General features: G+C 46.8%; 1 protein-coding gene across 1 annotated transcript in view; it reads right to left on the reverse strand.

Annotated features, from left to right (window-relative positions):
- LOC311126424 (semaphorin-4G-like) overlaps window positions 1-20,383 on the reverse strand; it is a gene marked incomplete at both ends in the record, with an annotated part of 43,504 nt that overhangs the window by 5,959 nt on the left and 17,162 nt on the right. The window contains one exon of the mRNA XM_084200426.1: window positions 9,514-9,689. Coding sequence (XP_084056552.1) covers window positions 9,514-9,689 — 176 coding nt within the window. The remainder of the gene's footprint in view (window positions 1-9,513; window positions 9,690-20,383) is intronic.

The raw sequence follows: 20,383 nt of genomic DNA on the forward strand, positions 1-20,383 counted from the left end.
TAGGTTGGTGGAGGAGTGGCGGAGAGAGTTCTAGGCATATTCGGCCCATGGCAAGAACACCGACCACTCCCCCGGCCGGTCCTGGCAGTAGGACCGCAGGAACCTACCCACATCCTGATTCACCCGTTCCACCTGCCCATTAGATTCGGGGTGAAACCCAGGCTGACCGAGACACCCAGACATTGCATGAACGCCTTCCAGACCCTAGGCGTAAACTGGGGACCCTGGTCAGACACTATGTCCTTTGGCACCCCGTAGTGCCGGAAGACGTGAGTAAACAGGGCTTCCGCAGTTTTCAGGGCCGTGGGGAGACCGGGCAGAGTAAGGAGGCGGCAGGCTTTAGAGAAGGGGTCCACAACGACCAGGATGGTGGTGTTACCTGAGAGAGGGGAAGATCAGTTAGAAAGTCAATCGATAAGTGGGACCATGGCCATTGTGGAACTGGTAAGGGATGTAACTTACCCACTGGAAGGTGCCTAGATGCCTTACTCTGGGCGCACACCGAGCAGGAGGAGACATACACCCTCATGTCCTTAGCCAAGGTAGGACACCAGTACTTCCCGGTCAGGCAGCGCACTGTACGGCCGATGCCTGGGTGACCAGAGGAGGGGGAAGTGTGTGCCCAATAGATAAGACAATCACGGACACTAGACGGCATGTACCGCAGCCCAGCTGGGCACTGAGGTGGAGATGGCTCTGTGCGTAATGCCCGCTCTATGTCCGCGTCCACCGCCCACACCACCGGCACCACAATGCAGGAGGCCGGGAGTATGGGGGTGTTGTCTATGGGCCTCTCCTCTGTGTCGTACAGCCATGACAGTGTGTCTGCCTTCACTTTCTTAGTGCCTGGTATATAGGACAGCGTGAAATCAAACCGGCTGAAGAACAAGGCCCAACTGGCCTGGCGAGGGTTCAGCCTCCTCGCTGCCTGGATGTACTCCAGGTTACGGTGGTCAGTCCAGACGAGGAAAGGGTGTTTCGCCCCCTCAACCCAGTGCCTCCACGCTGTCAGGGCTCTGACAACAGCCAACAGCTCCCGATCACCAACGTCATAGTTCTGCTCCGCCGGGCTGAGCTTCTTAGAGAAGAAGGCACAGGGGCGGGGCTTGGGTGGCGTGCCCGAGCATTGGGATAGGACAGTGCCTACCCCTACCTTGGACGCATCCACCTCCACCATGAAGGGCAATGATGGATCGGGATGGGCAGGTACCGGGGCTAAGGTGAACAGAGCCCTCAGGTTACTGAAAGCCCTGTCAGCCTTAGCAGACCAGCGGAGCCGGGATGGCCCACCCTTCAACAGAGAGGTGATGGGAGCTGCAACCTTGCCAAAGCCCCGGATATACCTCCGATAGTAATTGGCAAAGCCAAGGAAGCGCTGCACCTCCTTTACCGTGGTTGAAGTCTGCCAATTACACACGGCTGAAATGCGGTATCCCACCATCTCTACACCTGAGTTGGTGATGTGGTATTCGAGGAATGAGACGGATTGTTGGAAGAACAGACACTTTTCTGCCTTGGCATACAGGTCATGCTCCATCAGTCAGCCCAGCATTCTGCGAACCAGGGACACATGCTCGGCGCGAGTAGCGGAATACACCAGGATGTCATCGATGTAGACCACCACACCGCGACCAAGCATGTCCTGAAACACCTCGTTCACAAAGGACTGGAGCATTCATCAACCTGTACGGCATCACCAGGTATTCATAATGCTCCGTGGTTGTGCTAAATGCTGTCTTCCACTCGTCCCCTTCCCGGACACCAGGTTGTACGCACTCCCGAGATCTAATTTCGTGAAGAAGCGCGCCCCATGCATTGATTCGATCACAGAGGAAATGAGGGGTAGAGGATAACTATAGCGAATGGCCGTTTTATTAAGTGCACGGTAATCATTGCAAGGGCGCAGACCCCCGTCTTTCTTCTTCACGAAAAATAAACTTGAGGAGGCGGGTGAAGTGGAAGGACGTATGAACCCCTGACGCAGGGACTCGGAGACATATGTTTCCATAGCCTCCGTTTCCGCCTGCGACGGCATATACATGACTCCTGGGCGGCACAGCGTCTAACCGGAGGTTTATCGCGCAATCCCCCGCCCGATGGGGTGGTAATTTGGTCGCCTGAGTTTTGGAAAACGCGTGCGCCAAATCAAGGTATTCGGGGGAAATGCGCACGGTGGAGGTATTGTCTGGACTTTCCACCGTGGTCGCACCAACAGAAAGAGCTAGACACCTACCCTGACAATCACGATCACCCCGTGAGAGCCCTCTGTGGCCATGAAAAGGTGGGGTCGTGTAGTGCTAGCCAGGGAAGCCCCATCACAATCAGGGGACTGAATAATGTGAAACGTGATTTGCTCATTATGGGTCTCCTGCGTAATCATAGTGACTGGTGCTACAACCTCCCTAACAAAACCTGACCCTAATGGTCAATTGTCAAGTGCTTTGATGGGTAATGGAACAGACAGGCGAACCAATGGAATACATAGACTAAGAGCTAAAGACCTGTCCATAAAGTTCCCAGCTGCGCCTGAATCTACCAGCGCCTTACATTGGGGAACTACTGTGTAATCAGGGAAGTTGACGTGGATGGTGAAATGCACAGCAGAGGGCTCTGAACGAGTGTGGGTTTGCGCTACCTGGGGTGACGCGAGAGTGCCCTACCTGCCGCCTCCAGAACCAGAAGAACTCTGACGACATCGTGCAGCAGAATGTCCTCTCTTGCCACAAGAGTGACACTGGAGCTGTCTTGAGTGGTCCTCGTCCCCTGCCTCAGATGGACCAGACGCTCGCCCGCCTCTCTTCCTTCGGGGGGATGATCGAAGACTGCCCGGAAGAGGTGAGCAAACTCTCTGTAGTTGTCCAACGCGTCTCCTCCTTCACTCCAGACCGTGTTGGCCCACTCCAGGGCTTACCCCGAGAGGCAGGAGACGAGGGCGGACACCTTCTCCCGATCCGAAGGAGCAGGGCTGATGGTGTTGAAATAGAGGTCCAGCTGCAGGAGGAAACCCTGGCAGCGGGCCGCTGTCCCATCGTATTCCCTCGGTCGGGACAGTTGAATACCTCTGGGTGCTGGTGTGTGGGTGGCTGGATCCGGTCGCTCAGCTGGTTCCGCAGGGTCTGGTACTCTCCTCTCCAGGCGCTGGACGGCCTGGAGAACCCGATCCATCGCTTCGCCCAAGCTGGCTTACATGTTGGAATGCTCCCGGACCCGCTCAACGACTCCAGGCATATTCCCCGCTCCTGCTGACTCCATGCTGTTCGGGTGTGTGATTCTGTGGCGGGTGATTTGGACGGAGTCAGGCGCAGGAGGTGTAAACCTGTGCCCCCGCACATTGACTCTGTACCGGTACCCCCTGTATGTAGCCTCCCTAATGTTATTTTATTTTACTGCTGCTCTTTAATTATTTGCTATTTTTATTTTTTACTTATCTATTTTTTACTTAACACTTTTTTTGTCTTTCTTAAAACTGCATTGTTGGTTAAGGCTTGTAAGTAAGCATTTCACTCTAAGGTCTACACCTGTTGTATTCGGCGCATGTGGCAAATAAAATTTGATTTGATTTGATGTTTCACTATATTTGATCACTCCAATATATTGGTATCACTTCGTGGTGGAGGGATACATCCGAGGTGAGGATTTACAGATTTACTCCCGTGTACACCTGTGTCACGGCTGGGGTGCGCCCCTATATATAGACCCCATGGCCGCGACACACGTTCTCCTTCATTTTCATGGTTTGAGGTACAAACTTTCTGAACTTCGCTTGGTAAGTCACTGTTAAGTGTAATATCTTGCATGGAAGTATACTCACTGGCTGTTTGCAGCCTGGAGCAGCTGGCCACATGGCCAGCCCCTCCTCTTGAGTGCTCCACTCACTGCGCTCTGCATCTTCCGGCAGTTGTTTGTCGTACTTGTGTTTGGTTAGCGTGTGCATCCATTAGTATGGTGGTTCTTGCTGCACAAACTGTAATTTACCTTACACAACTTGCCGACTGGTCTATGTGTGTGTTGTGAATTGCTTTAACATGCTGCTCCTTCTCTGCTAATTACCCTGCAGGGTTTTTTCTTGTTCCTTCCCCTGCAGAGTGTAAGAGTATCGTGGTGGGCTTTCCACTACTTTGAGACATTAACTTTGGAGTTCCTTAACGGAGTTACTCCATCATATGGTGCTGTATTTGCTGCTTGGATATTAAACCGGCTAGGTAATATTGTAGTTGGCTTAAAACAAAAACAAATAAATCAAATCCATTACCTGGTTGCAGTTTTTTTGTCTGCCTGTTTTTCCCACACAGGTCTTCCCCGGTTTTTGCAGAGGTACTGGGTAATATATCCCTCACCGGGTTCCTATTCCTCCAAGCGGGTCATGACATAAGCTCTCCCAGGGCGCCGGACCCCTGCTCCATGGCCTTGTTGGCTTGGCTGAGCTTGTGGTTTCCCTTTGTGACAGGTGTGATGGTGGCATCCCCCCTGGTGATCCACATTCCTTGTGTATGCACTGCCTGGCTTTGAGCCACGCGGAGAGGGTGGTGGAGCACCCTACTGGATGCCTGTTTTGTGTGGTGTTCTCAGAACGCCTGCGCCTGGCGCGATTGGAGGCCATGCACAAATTGGTCGGCCGGGCTCAGGCTGGGGACGAGCTCCTTCCCTCAGGAGTGGTGCGCCAGCGAGCTGTTAGTCCCTCTACTGGGCCCAGTACCCCTCCCAGGAAGCGTGGCCGGAGCCACCGCAGGCAAAGCCCATCTGCTGCCAGGTCTGGACGGGGGCAGGAGTCGGACCGCTGGGACCACCTTGAGCGGAGGGCGCATGCCCTGCGTCAGGAGGTTGATAGCTTCGGTGGCGACGACAGCTGTTCCCTGTTGGCCAGTGATAGGCTGTACCAGGCTGACAGGCAATCAGAAGCAGGCAGCGGGGCATAATCGCCCCCAGTGGCTCGAGAGGCTATGAGGAGCCTACTCACTTGGGAAGCCACTGTACTGGACATTAAACTGGTGGACAGTGATGACTCTCCATCTGTCCCCATCTCTGCTGAGTTCTGCGAGGCCTTGGAGGAGAGCTGGGCCTCTGCCAGGGGGCGCTTCCAACTCACAGCTGAGACTTGACCATGGAGTTATGTTGCGGGCGCGGAGTCACTCGGCCTCCGGGAGTACCTGACCATGGACACCATGATAGCTGCCTTGGTCCTCCTGGACCGGGAGATTATAGGGCGGAACCCGTGACTGAAGCCGGGACCCCCCAGAGTCTTTGATGTGGACTTGAAAGCCACATATGGGTCCCTCTGCTCTCTTGGCCGCCTTACCAATGCGACCATGCTGCTGCAGGCCTACCTGCAGACTCTGTTGCCCCAGCTGCAGGAGAGCACAGATGAGCTTCTCCAGGAAGCGATGGAGGTGTCTCGCCTGCTTTCCTTGCTCCAGAGGGATGTGGCCCGCGCCAACAGACGGGCCATGGCACAGGTGGCTACCTCCTGGCACCATCTCTGGCTGTCCCAATCCCGTCTGCCAGCTGCTCTCCAGAGCAGACCGATACGGTTCATAGGGACCGGGAGACCCTGAGACGGTTCATGCCGCCTCCTCGGGCCCCGGGTCCAAGGCAGAAGGACCGTCACCACCCACCTGCACCTGAATGATGGGGGGCGGTCCCTCTCCTGCCCCATCACCTCGTGCTGAGGGACGACAGTGGAGAGGGGCAAAGCGTGCGGTGAAGCAACAACCTGTTAACTGTCACCGCCATAGGGATGTGCCTGGGGGACCTAGGCGCTCGGGGCTCCAGAGGAGAGGCGGGCCCCGGCAGGACCCCTGACACACCCTTGGGTGTGATGGGGTGGGGGTGCAAATAGTCCGGGTAGCCATGATAAGCTGTTCAGGAGTCTTATGGCTTTGGGGTAGAAGCTGTTGAGAAGCCTTTTGGACCTAGACTTGGCTTCCTCTTGCACCTTGGCAAGGTACTATCGGGTAAATGTGGCACCTCCCTCTGCGGTTGGTTCAGCGGTCCTGGGCGTCGCCTCACCTTCCGGGGACTGTGCCGGGACCCCCCATCCACATTGACGGCCCCTGTGTCTCGGTTCCGCACTTGGACTTCACAGCTGGCTGGCCAGGTCCCTCTAGCACCGACTAAATCTGGTACGGGTATACCAATATATTGGAGTGATCCAATATAGTGAAACATAACAAAGGTTACGTATGTAACCATGGTTATGTGAGATATATGGATCACTCCAATCCTCTACGGTGCTAGAGGCGCCTCAAAAATGATGTAGACAACGTGTCTCGCGGCCATGGGGTCTATATACAGTTGTACACAAGTTTACATACACATTAGCCAAATACATTTAAACTCTGTTTTTCACAATTCCTGACATTTAATCCTAGTAAAAATTCCCTGTCTTAGGTCAGTTAGGACCACCATTTTATTTTAAGAATGTGAAATGTCAGAATAATAGTAGAGAGAATGATTTATTTCAGCTTTTATTTATTTCATCACATTACCAGTGGGTCAGAAGTTTACATACACTCAATTAATATTAGGTAGCGTTGCCTTTAAATTGTTTAACTTGGGTGAAACGTTTTGGGTAGCCTTCCACAAGCTTCCCACAATAAGTTGGGTGAATTTTGGCCCATTCCTCCTGACAGTCAGGTTTGTAGGCCTCCTTGCTCGCACACACTTTTTCAGTTCTGCCCACAAATGTTCTATAGGATAGAGGTCAGGGCTTTGTGATGGCCACTCCAATACCTTGACTTTGTTGTCCTAAAGCCATTTTGCCTCAACTTTGGAAGTATGCTTGGGGTCATTGTCCATTTGGAAGACCCATTTGAGACCAAGCTTTAACTTCCTGACTGATGTCTTGAGATGTTGCTTCAATATATCCACATAATTTTCCTTCCTCATGATGCCATCTATTTTGTGAAGTGCACCAGTCCCTCCTGCAGCAAAGCACCCCCACAGCATGACACTGCCACCACCGTGCTTCACGGTTGGGATGGTGTTCTTCAGCTTGCAAGCTACACCCCTTTTTCCTCCAAACATAGCGATTGTCATTACGGCCAAACAGTTCTATTTTTGTTTCATCAGACCAGTAGACATTTCTCCAAAAAGTACGATCTTTGACCCATGTGCAGTTGCAAACCGTAGTCTGGCTTTTTTATGGCGGTTTTGGAGCAGTGGCTTCTTCCTTGCTGAGTGGCCTTTCAGGTTATGTCGATATAGGACTCGTTTTACTGTGGATATAGATACTTTTGTACCTGTTTCCTCCAGCATCTTCACAAGGTCCTTTGCTGTTGTTCTGGGATTGATTTGCACCAAAGTACGTTCATCTCTAGGAGACATCTCAGATGAACGTGGTACCTTCAGGCGTTTGGAAATTGCTCCCAAGGATGAACCTTGGCTGATTTCTTTTGATTTTCCCATGATGTCAAGCAAAGAGGCACTGAGTTTGAAGGTAGGCCTTGAAATACATCCACAGGTACACCTCCAATTGACTCAAATGATGTCAATTAGCCTAGCAGAAGCTTCTAAAACCATAATTTTCAGGAATTTTCCAAACTGTTTAAAGGCACAGTCACCTTAGTGTACGTAAACTTCTGACCCACTGGAATTATGATACAGTGAATTATAAGTGAAATAATCTGTCTGTAAACAATTGTTGGAAAAATGACTTGTCATGCACAAAGTAGATGTCCTAACCGACTTGCCAAAACTATAGTTTGTTAACAAGAAATTTGTGGAGTGGTTGAAAAACGAGTTTTAATGACTCCAACCTAAGTGTATGTAAACTTCCGACTTCAACTGTATAGGGCCGGACGCCAGCCGTGACACAGGTGTACACGGGAGTAAATCTGTAAATCCTCACCCCGGATGTATCCCTCCGCCGCGGAGTGATACCAATATATTGTAGTGAGCCATATAGCTCACATAACCGTGGTTACATACGTAACCTTCGTTATCAGGACAGAGAAACCAGACACATACATACTCATTGCTTTCGGAGCACTCCGAAAGGGGAAACCAGCATCGTAACAGTGCACCCGCCAACTTTTCTTTCCAATTCGCAAGAGGCTGAAACCAGAGATCTGTATATAATCACGAGAGGCTCATGTCTCCGCCCTAACAATGGGAGTCGCTGTCCCATAGGCGGGAAGGCTTAGATCTGCATATTATGCCCATAGAAACGCATTGGGCTTATTCTGGACAGATTTTGGTGAGAGTGAGCCCACTCTCTTCCTCTCTTCCTCTCTGCTGAAACTCTCTCACCGGAGAAAGCAAAACAGCACCCCTCTGTTTTACTAGATGTAGCCCATATATCTGATGCTGTCTGGCCAGAAATAGTATGACATTTTTTTAGTCATTTAGCAGACGCTCTTATCCAGAGCGACTTAGTGAGTGCATACATTTTCATATTGGCCCCCCGTGGGAATCGAACCCACAACCCTGGCGTTGCAAACGCCATGCTCTACCAACTGAGCTACACGGGACATGGTCTACAAATACTGAGACAGAGGGGCGCTGTCTCACTCGCTCGGATGCTTTATCTGAGATTGATGCGTCTTTCAGTCAGTGTGCTTCTCGGTCAAATAAATGATCAATATTTCAATATATATAATGCTGGCCCTGCATGTGCTCACAATCGTATTGGTATAATTCTAACTACCTCTGACAACATGCTTGGGTGAAAGACTGATACTGGATGACTGTATCTAAATGACACACTATTTTTCACTAGAACCAAATAGAGTCTGGTCAAAATAGGGTGTAATTTGGGACACAAACTCTAAGCCACATGACATTAATAAAGTTCTGTTGGGGAGTACCTAGGAAAGAAAGAGTTGTTTTGTCCTGTATATGGAAACAAATTGTGCTAGTAGGTGGGAATCAGGTGAAATATCTCGCCTTCAGGTATGATAAGCCTGTCTGAGTCACTGTAAAGCCTATTGTATTGTTAGCCCCTCACAACCAACCCAGTGAAGAAAATGACATAGGACTTCTGGTATCTGCCCAGAGTAATACAGTGTTGCCCAAGGGCTTACTCACACTTACTCACTCAGGTCAGACACATGGTGACAGGTCTATCTCACAAAGGCGCACTTTAGCTTGATATAAATGGGGGAGGGGGAGAGAGTGAGACAGTGTGAGAACGAGTGAGGGGGAGAGAGAGAGTCCTAATACAGAGGAGAAGAGAGCCAGTGAGCGTGAGAGAGAGAATGCTAAATTTTGCTGTTTTTACCCTCCATCTGATTCTCAGTCCCCTTAGGACAGTTGGATGCAGCATGACTCTGCATATCAGCACAAAACACAAACACACACACCCCTGCTGCCAGCTATTCTATACCTTCGCTTGACATTGCCATTCATATGCCCCTACCGCAGCCTCTCAACAAACTACTATCTACTTACACTAGTCAACAGACCACAAATCTCCGCATACTAAGTTGTGCATGACCATACAACAGTATCAAGGCAGTAGACAATTAGCCAGTATCAGGATGGTAAACAACAACTCCCATTGCTCCATCGTCTTACCATTCCAGGCCAAAGACTCCGTAGAAGACGGTGCTGTGTACGTCTGGGCCCTCCAGTACGAAGACGCTACGCAGCACATTGAGGTGGAGCTCGTAGTCAGGGACGGAGCACACCAGTCTGGCCTTCAGGAAGGACGTCCACTTCCTCTGCAAGGTCCTCTGGCCCCCCCAGTCACCCTGGAGGGAGGAGAGCGAGGTTAGAGATAAACAGGTCATCAGAGTCACACACAAGCACATCAACACAGGTTTACTCATGGTCATACAGTTGAAGTCGGAAGTTTACATACACTTAGGTTGGAGTCATTAAAACTTGTTTTTCAACCACTCCACAAATTTCTTGTTAACAAGCTATAGTTTTGGCAAGTCGGTTAGGACATCAGTCAAGGTATTGGAGTGGCCATCACAAAGCCCTGACCTCAATCCTATAGAAAATGTGTGGGCAGAACTGAAAAGGCTTGTGTGAGCAAGGAGGCCTACAAACCTTACTCAGTTACACCACCTCTGTCAGGAGGAATGGGCCAAAATTCACCAAACTTATTGTGGGAAGCTTGTGGAAGTCTACCCGACATGTTTGACCCAAGTTAAACAATTTAAAGGCAATGCTACCAAATACTAATTGAGTGTATGTAAACTTCTGACCCACTGGGAATGTGATGAAATAAATAAAAGCTTAAATAAATCATTCTCTCTACTATTATTCTGACATTTCACATTCTTAAAATAAAGTGGTGCTCCTAACTGACCTAAAACAGGGAATTTTTACTAGGATTAAATGTCAGGAATTGTGAAAAAACTGAGTTTAAATGTATTTGGCTAAGGTGTATGTAAACTTCCGACTTCAACTGTACATACGCATACCACACACTCATACTGTATACCCCCCCCCTCCCCCACACACACACACACTCACTCACACAACCCCCACTACAAACTAGAAGCAGTACCAAGTACCACTGAATAAGAGTGTTCGGTTCTGCTCACAGTGTGCATATTTACTCTAATTGCATTTCGGGCAGCAGCAGAGGAAGCGCTCGCAGGCGATGGTATTGAGAAGAAGCCTGAATAGAGTGATTGTGCACCTCATTTAGAGCAGAGACTTCTCCTCTCTTTGTTTGGCGGGGTTTTAATACATCACCACTGGGCACATACTGTTTGAATCAATGTTGTTTCTACGTCATTTCAATGAAATGACGTTGAACCAACGTGGAATAGACATTGAATTGACGTCTGTGCCCAGTGGGTTGCTCTTCATTTCTATCTTTCATTAAAAAAATATCTTTATACCCAGCCTCAGTACATTATCCTTCAGAAAATATAGTAGTCACAGTAAACAAATCAAACGAAACAAACACAAAACAGCACACATTACTCATACAGTACCAGTCAAAAGTTTGGACACACCTACTCATTCAACGGTTTTTCTTTATTTTTAAAATATTTTCTACGTTGTAGAATAATAGTTAAGACATCAAAACTGTGAAATAACACATATGGAATATGTAGTAACCAAAAAAGTGTTAAACAAATCAAATATATGTTATATTTTAGATTCTTCAAAGTAGCCACCCTTTGCCTTGATGACAGCTTTGCACACTCTTGGCATTCTCTCAACCAGCTTCATGAGGTAGTCACCTGGAATGCTTTTCCAAAAGTCTTGAAGGAGTTCCCACATATGCTGAGCACTTGTTGGCTGCTTTTCCAACTCATCCCAAACCATCTCAATTGGCCAGGTCATCTGATGCAGCACTCCATCACTCTCCTTCTTGGTCAAATAGCCCTTACACAGCCTGGAGGTGTGTTTTGGGTCATTGTCCTGTTGAAAAACAAATTATAGTCCCACTAAGCGCAAACCAGATGGGATGGTGTATCGCTGCAGAATGCTGTGGTAGCCATGCTGGTTAAGTGTGCCTTGAATTCTAAATAAATCACCAACAGTGTCACCAGCAAAGCACCATCACACCTCCTCCTCCTCCATGCTTCACGGTGGGAACCACACATGCATAGATCATCCGTTCACCTACTCTGCATCTCACAAAGACATGGCGGTTGGAACCAAAAATCTCAAATTTGGACTCATCAAACCAAAGGACAGATTTCCACTGGTCTAATGTCCATTGCTCGTGTTTTTGGCCCAAGCAAGTCTCTTCTTATTATTGGTGTCCTTTAGTAGTGGTTTCTTTGCAGCAATTTGACCATGTTGGCCTGATTCACGCAGTCTCCTCTGAACAGTTGATGTTGAGATGTGTCTGTTACTTGAACTCTGTGAAGCATTTATTTGGGCTGCAATCTGAGGTGCAGTTAATTGCCGATTTCTGAGGCTGGTAACTCTAACTTATCCTCTGCAGCAGAGAGAACTCTGGGTCTTCCATTCCTGTGGCGGTCCTCATGCGAGCCAGTTTCATCATAGCGCTTGATGTTTTTTGCGACTGCACTTGAAGAAACGTTCGAAGTTCTTGACATTTTCCGGATTGACTGACCTTCATGTCTTAAAGTAATGATGGACTGTCGTTTGTCTTTGCTTATTTGAGCTGTTCTTGAAATAATATGGACTTGGTCTTTTACCAAATAGGGCTATCTTCTGTATACCAACCCTACCTTGCCGCAACACAACTGATTGGCTCAAACGCATTAAGAAGGAAATAAATTCCACAAATTAACTTTTAAGAAGGCACACCTGTTAATTGAAATGCATTCCAGGTGACTACCTCATGAAGCTGGTTGAGAGAATACCAAGAATGTGCAAAGCTGTCATCAAGGCAAAGGGTGACAATTATTTGGTTACTACATGATTCCTTATGTGTTATTTCATAGTTTTGATGTATTCACTATTATTCTACAATGTAGAAAATAGTACAAATAAAGAAAAACCCTGGAATGAGTAGGTGTGTCCAAACCTTTGACAGGTACTGTACATAAAAAGTGATGTTCCATCAAGAAACAATAGCTTTGTTCAGTATACAAAAAGAGAAGACAAAACAAGGTACAAGCAGCCGGTATAGAAAAGCATGGCAGTCTAAGACTGAAGAGATTTTGGTTGTGGTGATGTTGCGAACAGCCCCTCTGGTTGATTGTAATACATATGCTCTGTGGCTAATCATTTACAGTGGGGGAAAAAAGTATTTAGTCAGCCACCAATTGTGCAAGTTCTCCCACTTAAAAAGATGAGAGAGGCCTGTAATTTTCATCATAGGTACACGTCAACTATGACAGACAAATTGAGAAAATATTTTCCAAAAAATCACATTGTAGGATTTTTTATGAATTTATTTGCAAATTATGATGGAAAATAAGTATTTGGTCACCTACAAACAAGCAAGATTTCTGGCTCTCACAGACCTGTAACTTCTTCTTTAAGAGGCTCCTCTGTCCTCCACTCGTTACCTGTATTAATGGCACCTGTTTGAAGTTGTTATCAGCATAAAAGACACCTGTCCACAACCTCAAACAGTCACACTCCAAACTCCACTATGGCCAAGACCAAAGAGCTGTCAAAGGACACCAGAAACAAAATTGTAGACCTGCACCAGGCTGGGAAGACTGAATCTGCAATAGGTAACCAGCTTGGTTTGAAGAAATCAACTGTGGGAGCAATTATTAGGAAATGGAAGACATTCAAGACCACTGATAATCTCCCTCGATCTGGGGCTCCACGCAAGATCTCACCCCGTGGGGTCAAAATGATCACAAGAACGGTGAGCAAAAATCCCAGAACCACACGGGGGGACCTAGTGAATGACCTGCAGAGAGCTGGGACCAAAGTAACAAAGCCTACCATCAGTAACACACTACGCCACCAGGGACTAAAATCCTGCAGTGCCAGACGTGTCCCCCTGCTTAAGCCAGTACATGTCCAGGCCCGTCTGAAGTTTGCTAGAGTGCATTTGGATGATCCAGAAGAGGATTGGGAGAATGTCATATGGTCAGATGAAACCAAAATAGAACTTTTTGGTAAAAACTCAACTCGTCGTGTTTGGAGGACAAAGAATGCTGAGTTGCATCCAAAGAACACCATACCTACTGTGAAGCATGGGGGTGGAAACATCATGCTTTGGGGCTGTTTTTCTGCAAAGGGACCAGGACGACTGATCCGTGTAAAGGAAAGAATGAATGGGGCCATGTATCGTGAGATTTTGAGTGAAAACCTCCTTCCATCAGCAAGGGCATTGAAGATGAAACGTGGCTGGGTCTTTCAGCATGACAATGATCCCAAACACACCACCCGGGCAACGAAGGAGTGGCTTCGTAAGAATCATTTCAAGGTCCTGGAGTGGCCTAGCCAGTCTCCAGATCTCAACCCCATAGAAAATCTTTGGAGGGAGTTGAAAGTCTGTGTTGCCCAGCGACAGCCCCAAAACATCACTGCTCTAGAGGAGATCTGCATGGAGGAATGGGCCAAAATACCAGCAACAGTGTGTGAAAACCTTGTGAAGACTTACAGAAAACGTTTGACCTGTGTCATTGCCAACAAAGGGTATATAACAAAGTATTGAGAAACTTTTGTTATTGACCAAATACTTATTTTCCACCATAATTGCAAATAAAATCATTAAAAATCCTACAATGTGATTTTCTGGAAAAAAAATGCTCATTTTGTCTGTCATAGTTGACGTGTACCTATGATGAAAATTACAGGCCTCTCTCATCTTTTTAAGTGGGAGAACTTGCACAATTGGGGGCTGACTAAATACTTTTTTCCCCCACTGTATATCAACAGACACAAGGATCCTGACACAGCATAGCACCCTAACGATCTGCCTGTGCGAAAATTAACTGGAGGAAACTGGAGGAAGTAGACCAGTGCCAAGGGATGCACATTTATGTTCTAGCCCAGCAGTAGCACATCTGACCCAACTTACCAACTAACTAAGCCCTTGATTAGTTGAATCAGGTGTGTCCCTGGACAACACCCTGTCGTTCTCCGCTAACATCAAGGCGGTGACCCGATCCTGTAGGTTCATGCTCTACAACATTCGGAGAGTACGACCCTGCCTTACACAGGAAGCGGCACAGGTCCTAATCCAGGCACTTGTCATCTCCCGTCTGGATTACTGCAACTTGCTGTTGGCTGGGCTCCCTGCCTGTGCCATTAAACCCCTACAACTCATACAGAATGCCGCAGCCCGTCTGGTGTTCAACCTTCCCAAGTTCTCTCATGTCACCCCGCTCCTCCGCACACTCCACTGGCTTCCAGTTGAAGCTCGCATCTGCTACAAGACCATGGTGCTTGCCTACGGAGCTGTGAGGGGAACGGCACCTCCATACCTTCAGGCTCTGATCAGTCCCTACACCCAAATGAGGGCATTGCGTTCATCCACCTCTGGCCTGCTGGCTCCCCTACCTCTGCAGAAGCATAGTTCCCGCTCAGCCCAGTCAAAACTGTTCGCTGCTCTGGCACCCCAATGGTGGAACAAGCTCCCTCACGACGCCAGGACAGCGGAGTCACTCACCACCTTCCGGAGACATTTGAAACCCCACCTCTTTAAGGAATACCTGGGATAGGATAAAGTAATCCTTCTACCCCTCCCTTACCCCAACCCACCCCCCCCCCAAAAAAAAACAAAAAACATTGTAAAGTGGTTATCCCACTGGCTATAAGGTGAATGCACCAATTTGTAAGTCGCTCTGGATAAGAGCGTCTGCTAAATGACGTAAATGTACATGTAAATGTTAGTGCTGGACTAGAGAACAATGTGCATCCCTTGGCACTGGTCTAAAACAAATGATGGGAGCCATGCAGGGGCTAGGGCTGATAGCTTTATAGGCTGCTAGCCAAGTAGGCCTGCCTGAAGCATGGACGCCACATCTGGCAACTGGATGGCTGTGCGGTAGACCGTACACCGTAGATGTGGGTTGACAATGGAAAGGAGGTTGGGGATTTGCTGAGAAACAGACTGACCTTTGGCAAGCCTCCAGTTGTGGCGTGCCACTGGTCTGGCTTGCACTAATGTGAACGCTGTTGTGGCCCAGTTAGGGCTGGATCCATCACATTCTACTCCCCCCACCATCACCATCACCACAGAGTGGGCACATGCAGCAGACATGTCCCCATTCCCAGAAAGCTGCATTTGTGATAGAGGGGGACTGCAAGCATGAAATAATGGGGACATGTCTGAGCCAAAGAGAGAGGAGGAGGAGTGAAAAAACAGTCTAGTGTATCTCCAGGAGTGGTTTCTGATAGAGAGACACTGATCTCCAATGAAATTAGGTGAGAGAGGGGGGAGGGGGAGGGAGAGAGTGGGGGAGGGAGAGAGCGAGAGGAGAGAGAGAGAGACGGAGAGAGAGAGAGAGAAAAAAATAGAGAAAGGGGGTGGGATGGAGAGCGAGAGAAAGAGAGAGAGAGAAAGGGGGAAGAGAAAGAAGGAGTCTACCATTGGAGCAGGCTTGGGTGTGCTTCTACTCTGCCTGGCAACAGTGGCACACCAAGAAGCCCCTCAGAAAGCAGCCAAGATGCGAGGAGGACAATAATCAACCTGAAGTTCACTCAGTGGGTGAGAACACAACTTGAATGAAAAACACAGCCAACTCCAAGAACATGCACACTACTCCTCTCCTCAGAAATGAAAACAACAAGTACTCAATATAGGTATCCAAAATAAGGTTGCCAACCCTCCAGGTTTGGCCTGGAGTCTTGGTGAGAAGGGAAGCTATTCCGGGAGAAAGCCCTTGTACAAGCAAAGTCTAGTGGAGGGAGAAATCGGAGGACGCTGGTTCTCTTTCAATTATGTGTTGTGATATCTCACATTTGGGATTCACCTGAATTGTAAACAAGATGGCACCGACGATGGTCGCCCTGTTGCTAGCTCCCAACCAACTTTGCAGTCTTTTGTTTATGTTAGTGTTCTTTTTTACTTTATTTGCTCAGAAAGTTTATAGTATTATTTCCTATGACCGGCAAGCACTTCTGGACATCAGATCTGAGATTACTCACCACAAATTTGACTTTACGGAGCTGGATCCAAAGCAGTTCCATTCATCACGGGAGCCCTTTTTCCAAAAAGACGCCGCCGGAGAAGGGGAAGGTGTGCTGGGGTTCTAGTCCGATTAAGGAAAAGGGAAAACCATCCTCCGCTTCCTAGTATATTACTTGCTAATGTACAGTCTCTGGACTTTGATCAAACACGGGACTTTGAACAAATTGGAAACAGCATATCCCAAGGCCGCATTCGTTCCACCAACACATATTTTGCCCCATTCACGGGAAAAATACATTAGACCATTGTTATTCTCCATTCCGAGATGGATACAAAGCCCTCCTTCGCCCCCCTCCTTCTGCAAATCAGACCACGGCTCCATTCTGCTCCTCCCCACCTATAGGCAGAAATTAAATCAGGAAGCACCCGTGGTAAGGTCTGTTCAACGCTGGTCTGACCAATCGGAATCCATGCTACAGGACTGTTTTGATCACGCGGACTGGGATATGTTCCGGGCCGCCTCTGAGAATAACATCGACGAATACACTAACTCTGTCTATGGGTTTTTTGGTTTATTGGGATCCCCATTAGCTTTGGCCAAAGCAGCAGCTATTCTTCCTGGGGTCCACACAAAAACACAAAACATTACAAGCAACAAAACACTGACACACTGAAAGACAGGAAGAGTGTCAGAAATTAAAAATACAATGATATACAAACAATACAACTAAAAATAGTAATAAAAATAGTACAAACAGTACAACTAAAACAATTATGTGTGTGTTAAAGTGTGTCTGTGTGTCTGTGTCCCCCCTCACAGTTCCTGCCATTCCATGAAATGTTGTTTAATATATATATTTTTAAGGTACTTTTACTGTTTGTTTGAGTAATTGGGGATGGAAGGGAGTTCCATGCCATCATGGCTCTGTATAATACTGTGCGTTGCCGTGAATACCTTTTGGACTTGGGGACTTGGGGACCCCTGGTGGCATGTCTTGTGGGGTATGTATGGGTGTCTGAGCTGAATGTTATTTGATTGTGCAGACAAACTGGAATTTACATTACAGTAATACTCATAAAAACTAGTAATGATAATAAAAACTAGAAGAGAAGCAGTTCATCTCTCATTAACCCTCAACCAGTAAAGACTGGCAAGCATGTTGTTGATGTTAGTTCTGGGCAAGGCATGCACTCTGTTTTGAGCCAGCTGCAGCTTTGCTAGGTCATTCTTTGCTGCGCTTGACCATATTACCGGACAGTATGGGACAAAACCAGAGCCTGAACAACTACTACAATTGATTTTTGTGTCAAAAACGCAGAACATATTTTTATAACAGACATTCCCATCCCCATTTTACAACAACTTTATCAATATGACTTGACCATGATAATTGACCATCCGATGTTATACCTAGGAGTTTAGCGTCCTCAACTTGCTCAATGGTCACACCCTTTATACACAAGGTTTACAGTAGGTCTTAGAGAATGTTTTAGATGTATTTAAGACCAGTTTATTATTAATCACCCATTCTGATACTGACTGTAACTCCTTATTTAGAATTTCAGTGAGCTCACTGGCTTTGGGTGCTGACATGTAGAGTTTAGAATCATCCATATACATAGTCATTCTAGCTTTGTGTAAGACCAGTGGTAAATCATTTGTAAAAATAGAGAAGAGAAACGGCCCAAGGTAACTTCCCAGAGGGACACCGCACTGTACATATCTGATGTTACAGAAGCTTTTATTGAAGAACACTCTCTGGGTTCTATTGGATAAATAACTCTCCAACCATGTGATGGCATGTGGTGTAAAATCATAGCAAGTGAGTTTCTTCAATAACAGTGTATGATCAATAACATCAAAGGCTTCAGTAAAATCTAACAATACAGCTCCAACTATCATCTTATTATCCATTTCTTTTTACCAATAATTTGTCATCTGGGTCAGTGCAGTACAAGTGAAGTGCCCTTCTCTACACTGAGTGTACAAAACATTAGAAACACCTTCCTACTATTGAGTTGCACCTCCTTTTGCCCTCAAAACAGCCTCAATTCATCGGAGAATGGACTCTACAAGGTGTCGAAAGTGTTGCATAGGGATGCTAGCCCATGTTGACTCCAATGCTTCCCACAGTTGTGTCAAGTTGGCTGGATGTCCTTTGGGTGGTGGACCATTCTTGAAATGGGAAACTGTTGAGCGTGAAAAACCCAGCAATGTTGCAGTTCTTGACACACTCAAACCGGTGTGCCTGGCTCCCTCTGAATGGCACACATTCACAATCCATGTCTCAATTGTATCAAGGCTTAAAAATCATTCTTAAACCTGTCTCCTCCCCTTCATCTACACTGATTGAAGTGGATTTAACAAGTGACATTAATAACGGATCATAGCTGTCACCTGGATTCACCTGGTCAGTCTATGTCATGGAAAGAGCAGGTGTTCCTAATGTTTTGTACACTCAGTGTATATGCATGCTGAAAGTCAGCAGTAACTTGTTCGCTGAAAAATAGCATTTACTTTGGTCAAACACAATTCTCTCCATCAGTTTACTAAGAACAGGCATCAAACTGATTTGGCAGCTGTTAGAGCCAGCAAAGGGTGCTTTACTATTTTTAGGCAATGGGGAATTACTTTAGCTTCCTTCCACGGCTGTGGACACATACATTCCTTCAGGCTTTGGTTAAAGATATACCAAAATAGGGGTGGCAATACAGTCTGCTACCATTCTCAGTAGTTTCCCATCAAGGTTGTCTATACCTGGTGGCTTATCATAACAATAGTTTTTCCATCTCTTATCATAACAATCGTTTTTCCATCTCTTTTTCCATCTTCTCTTTCATTACTAGATATTTTTTACAAAATATGATGGTTCACTGTTCAATGTTGTCATTTCACTTCTGAGTTTTTCCACTTGTGAAATAGTAATTGAATTGATTGGCAATATCGAAAGGTATTGCTATAAATGGCCCATCAACTTCAATGAACAATGGAGAATTGGGTTTTCTGCCCATGATATAATTTAAGGTACTCCAAAGTATTTTTCCATTGTGTTTTATGTCATTTATCTTGGTTTAGTAATGTCATGAATTCTTATTTTTGTTAAGTTTAGTCACAACATTTCTCAATTTACAGTATGTCAACCAATCAGCTGAGCAGCCTGACTTGTTTGCCACCTCTTTTGCATAATTTATTTGAACCATACAATTTTTCAATTAATCATCAATCCAGAGGGCTCTAACAGTTTCTTAACAGCTCATAATTTTACAAATACATCCAGTGCTGCATCTGGATTCACTTCCTCATTTCCTCCTTTTTACATCTTCAACAAAAGAGTCCTGAGAAAACATTTTGTATGATCTCGTATAAATTACTTTAGGCCCAATCTTTGGCACTTTGGCTTTCCTTGTCATTGCCACAATGTTATGGTTACTACAGCCAATGGGAACTGATATTGCTTTGTAGCAAAGCTCTGCAGCATTAGTGAAGATATGATCAATACATGTGGATGTCACAGACCCAACACTATTGGTATGCACTCTAGTTGGTTGAGTGATAACCTGGGTCATATTCAGGGCCGGATTAATGCAGGGGCTTACCGGGGCTGAAGCCCCTGGGCCCAGGCACGTGGGGGGCAAAGAAAAAATAAAAATATTGTAATAAAAATAAAGGACTATATTTCAGAGGAGAGGAGGTTGGGGCACACGTTGGTAACTGGGGGCCCCTGTCTTAATTGGGTAACTGATTAATAAAACAATTGAAAAACTTGGTGGCCTATAGCAACACCTTAAAAGAATAGGCTTTAGATGAGGCAGGTGAACCTGCAACCACAACACTTCAATAACACTTGACATGATATCTTCTTTAAGCATTACAGGGATATCGTTCTGAATATATCCAGCAACACCTCCCCCATAGGCATTCCTGTATCTTCTGTAGATGTTATATCCTTGTATTGCTAC

This window comes from Coregonus lavaretus (genome assembly GCF_964263955.1).
Source record: "Coregonus lavaretus genome assembly, contig: HAP1_SCAFFOLD_2109, whole genome shotgun sequence".
NCBI classification, from domain to species: domain Eukaryota; kingdom Metazoa; phylum Chordata; class Actinopteri; order Salmoniformes; family Salmonidae; genus Coregonus; species Coregonus lavaretus.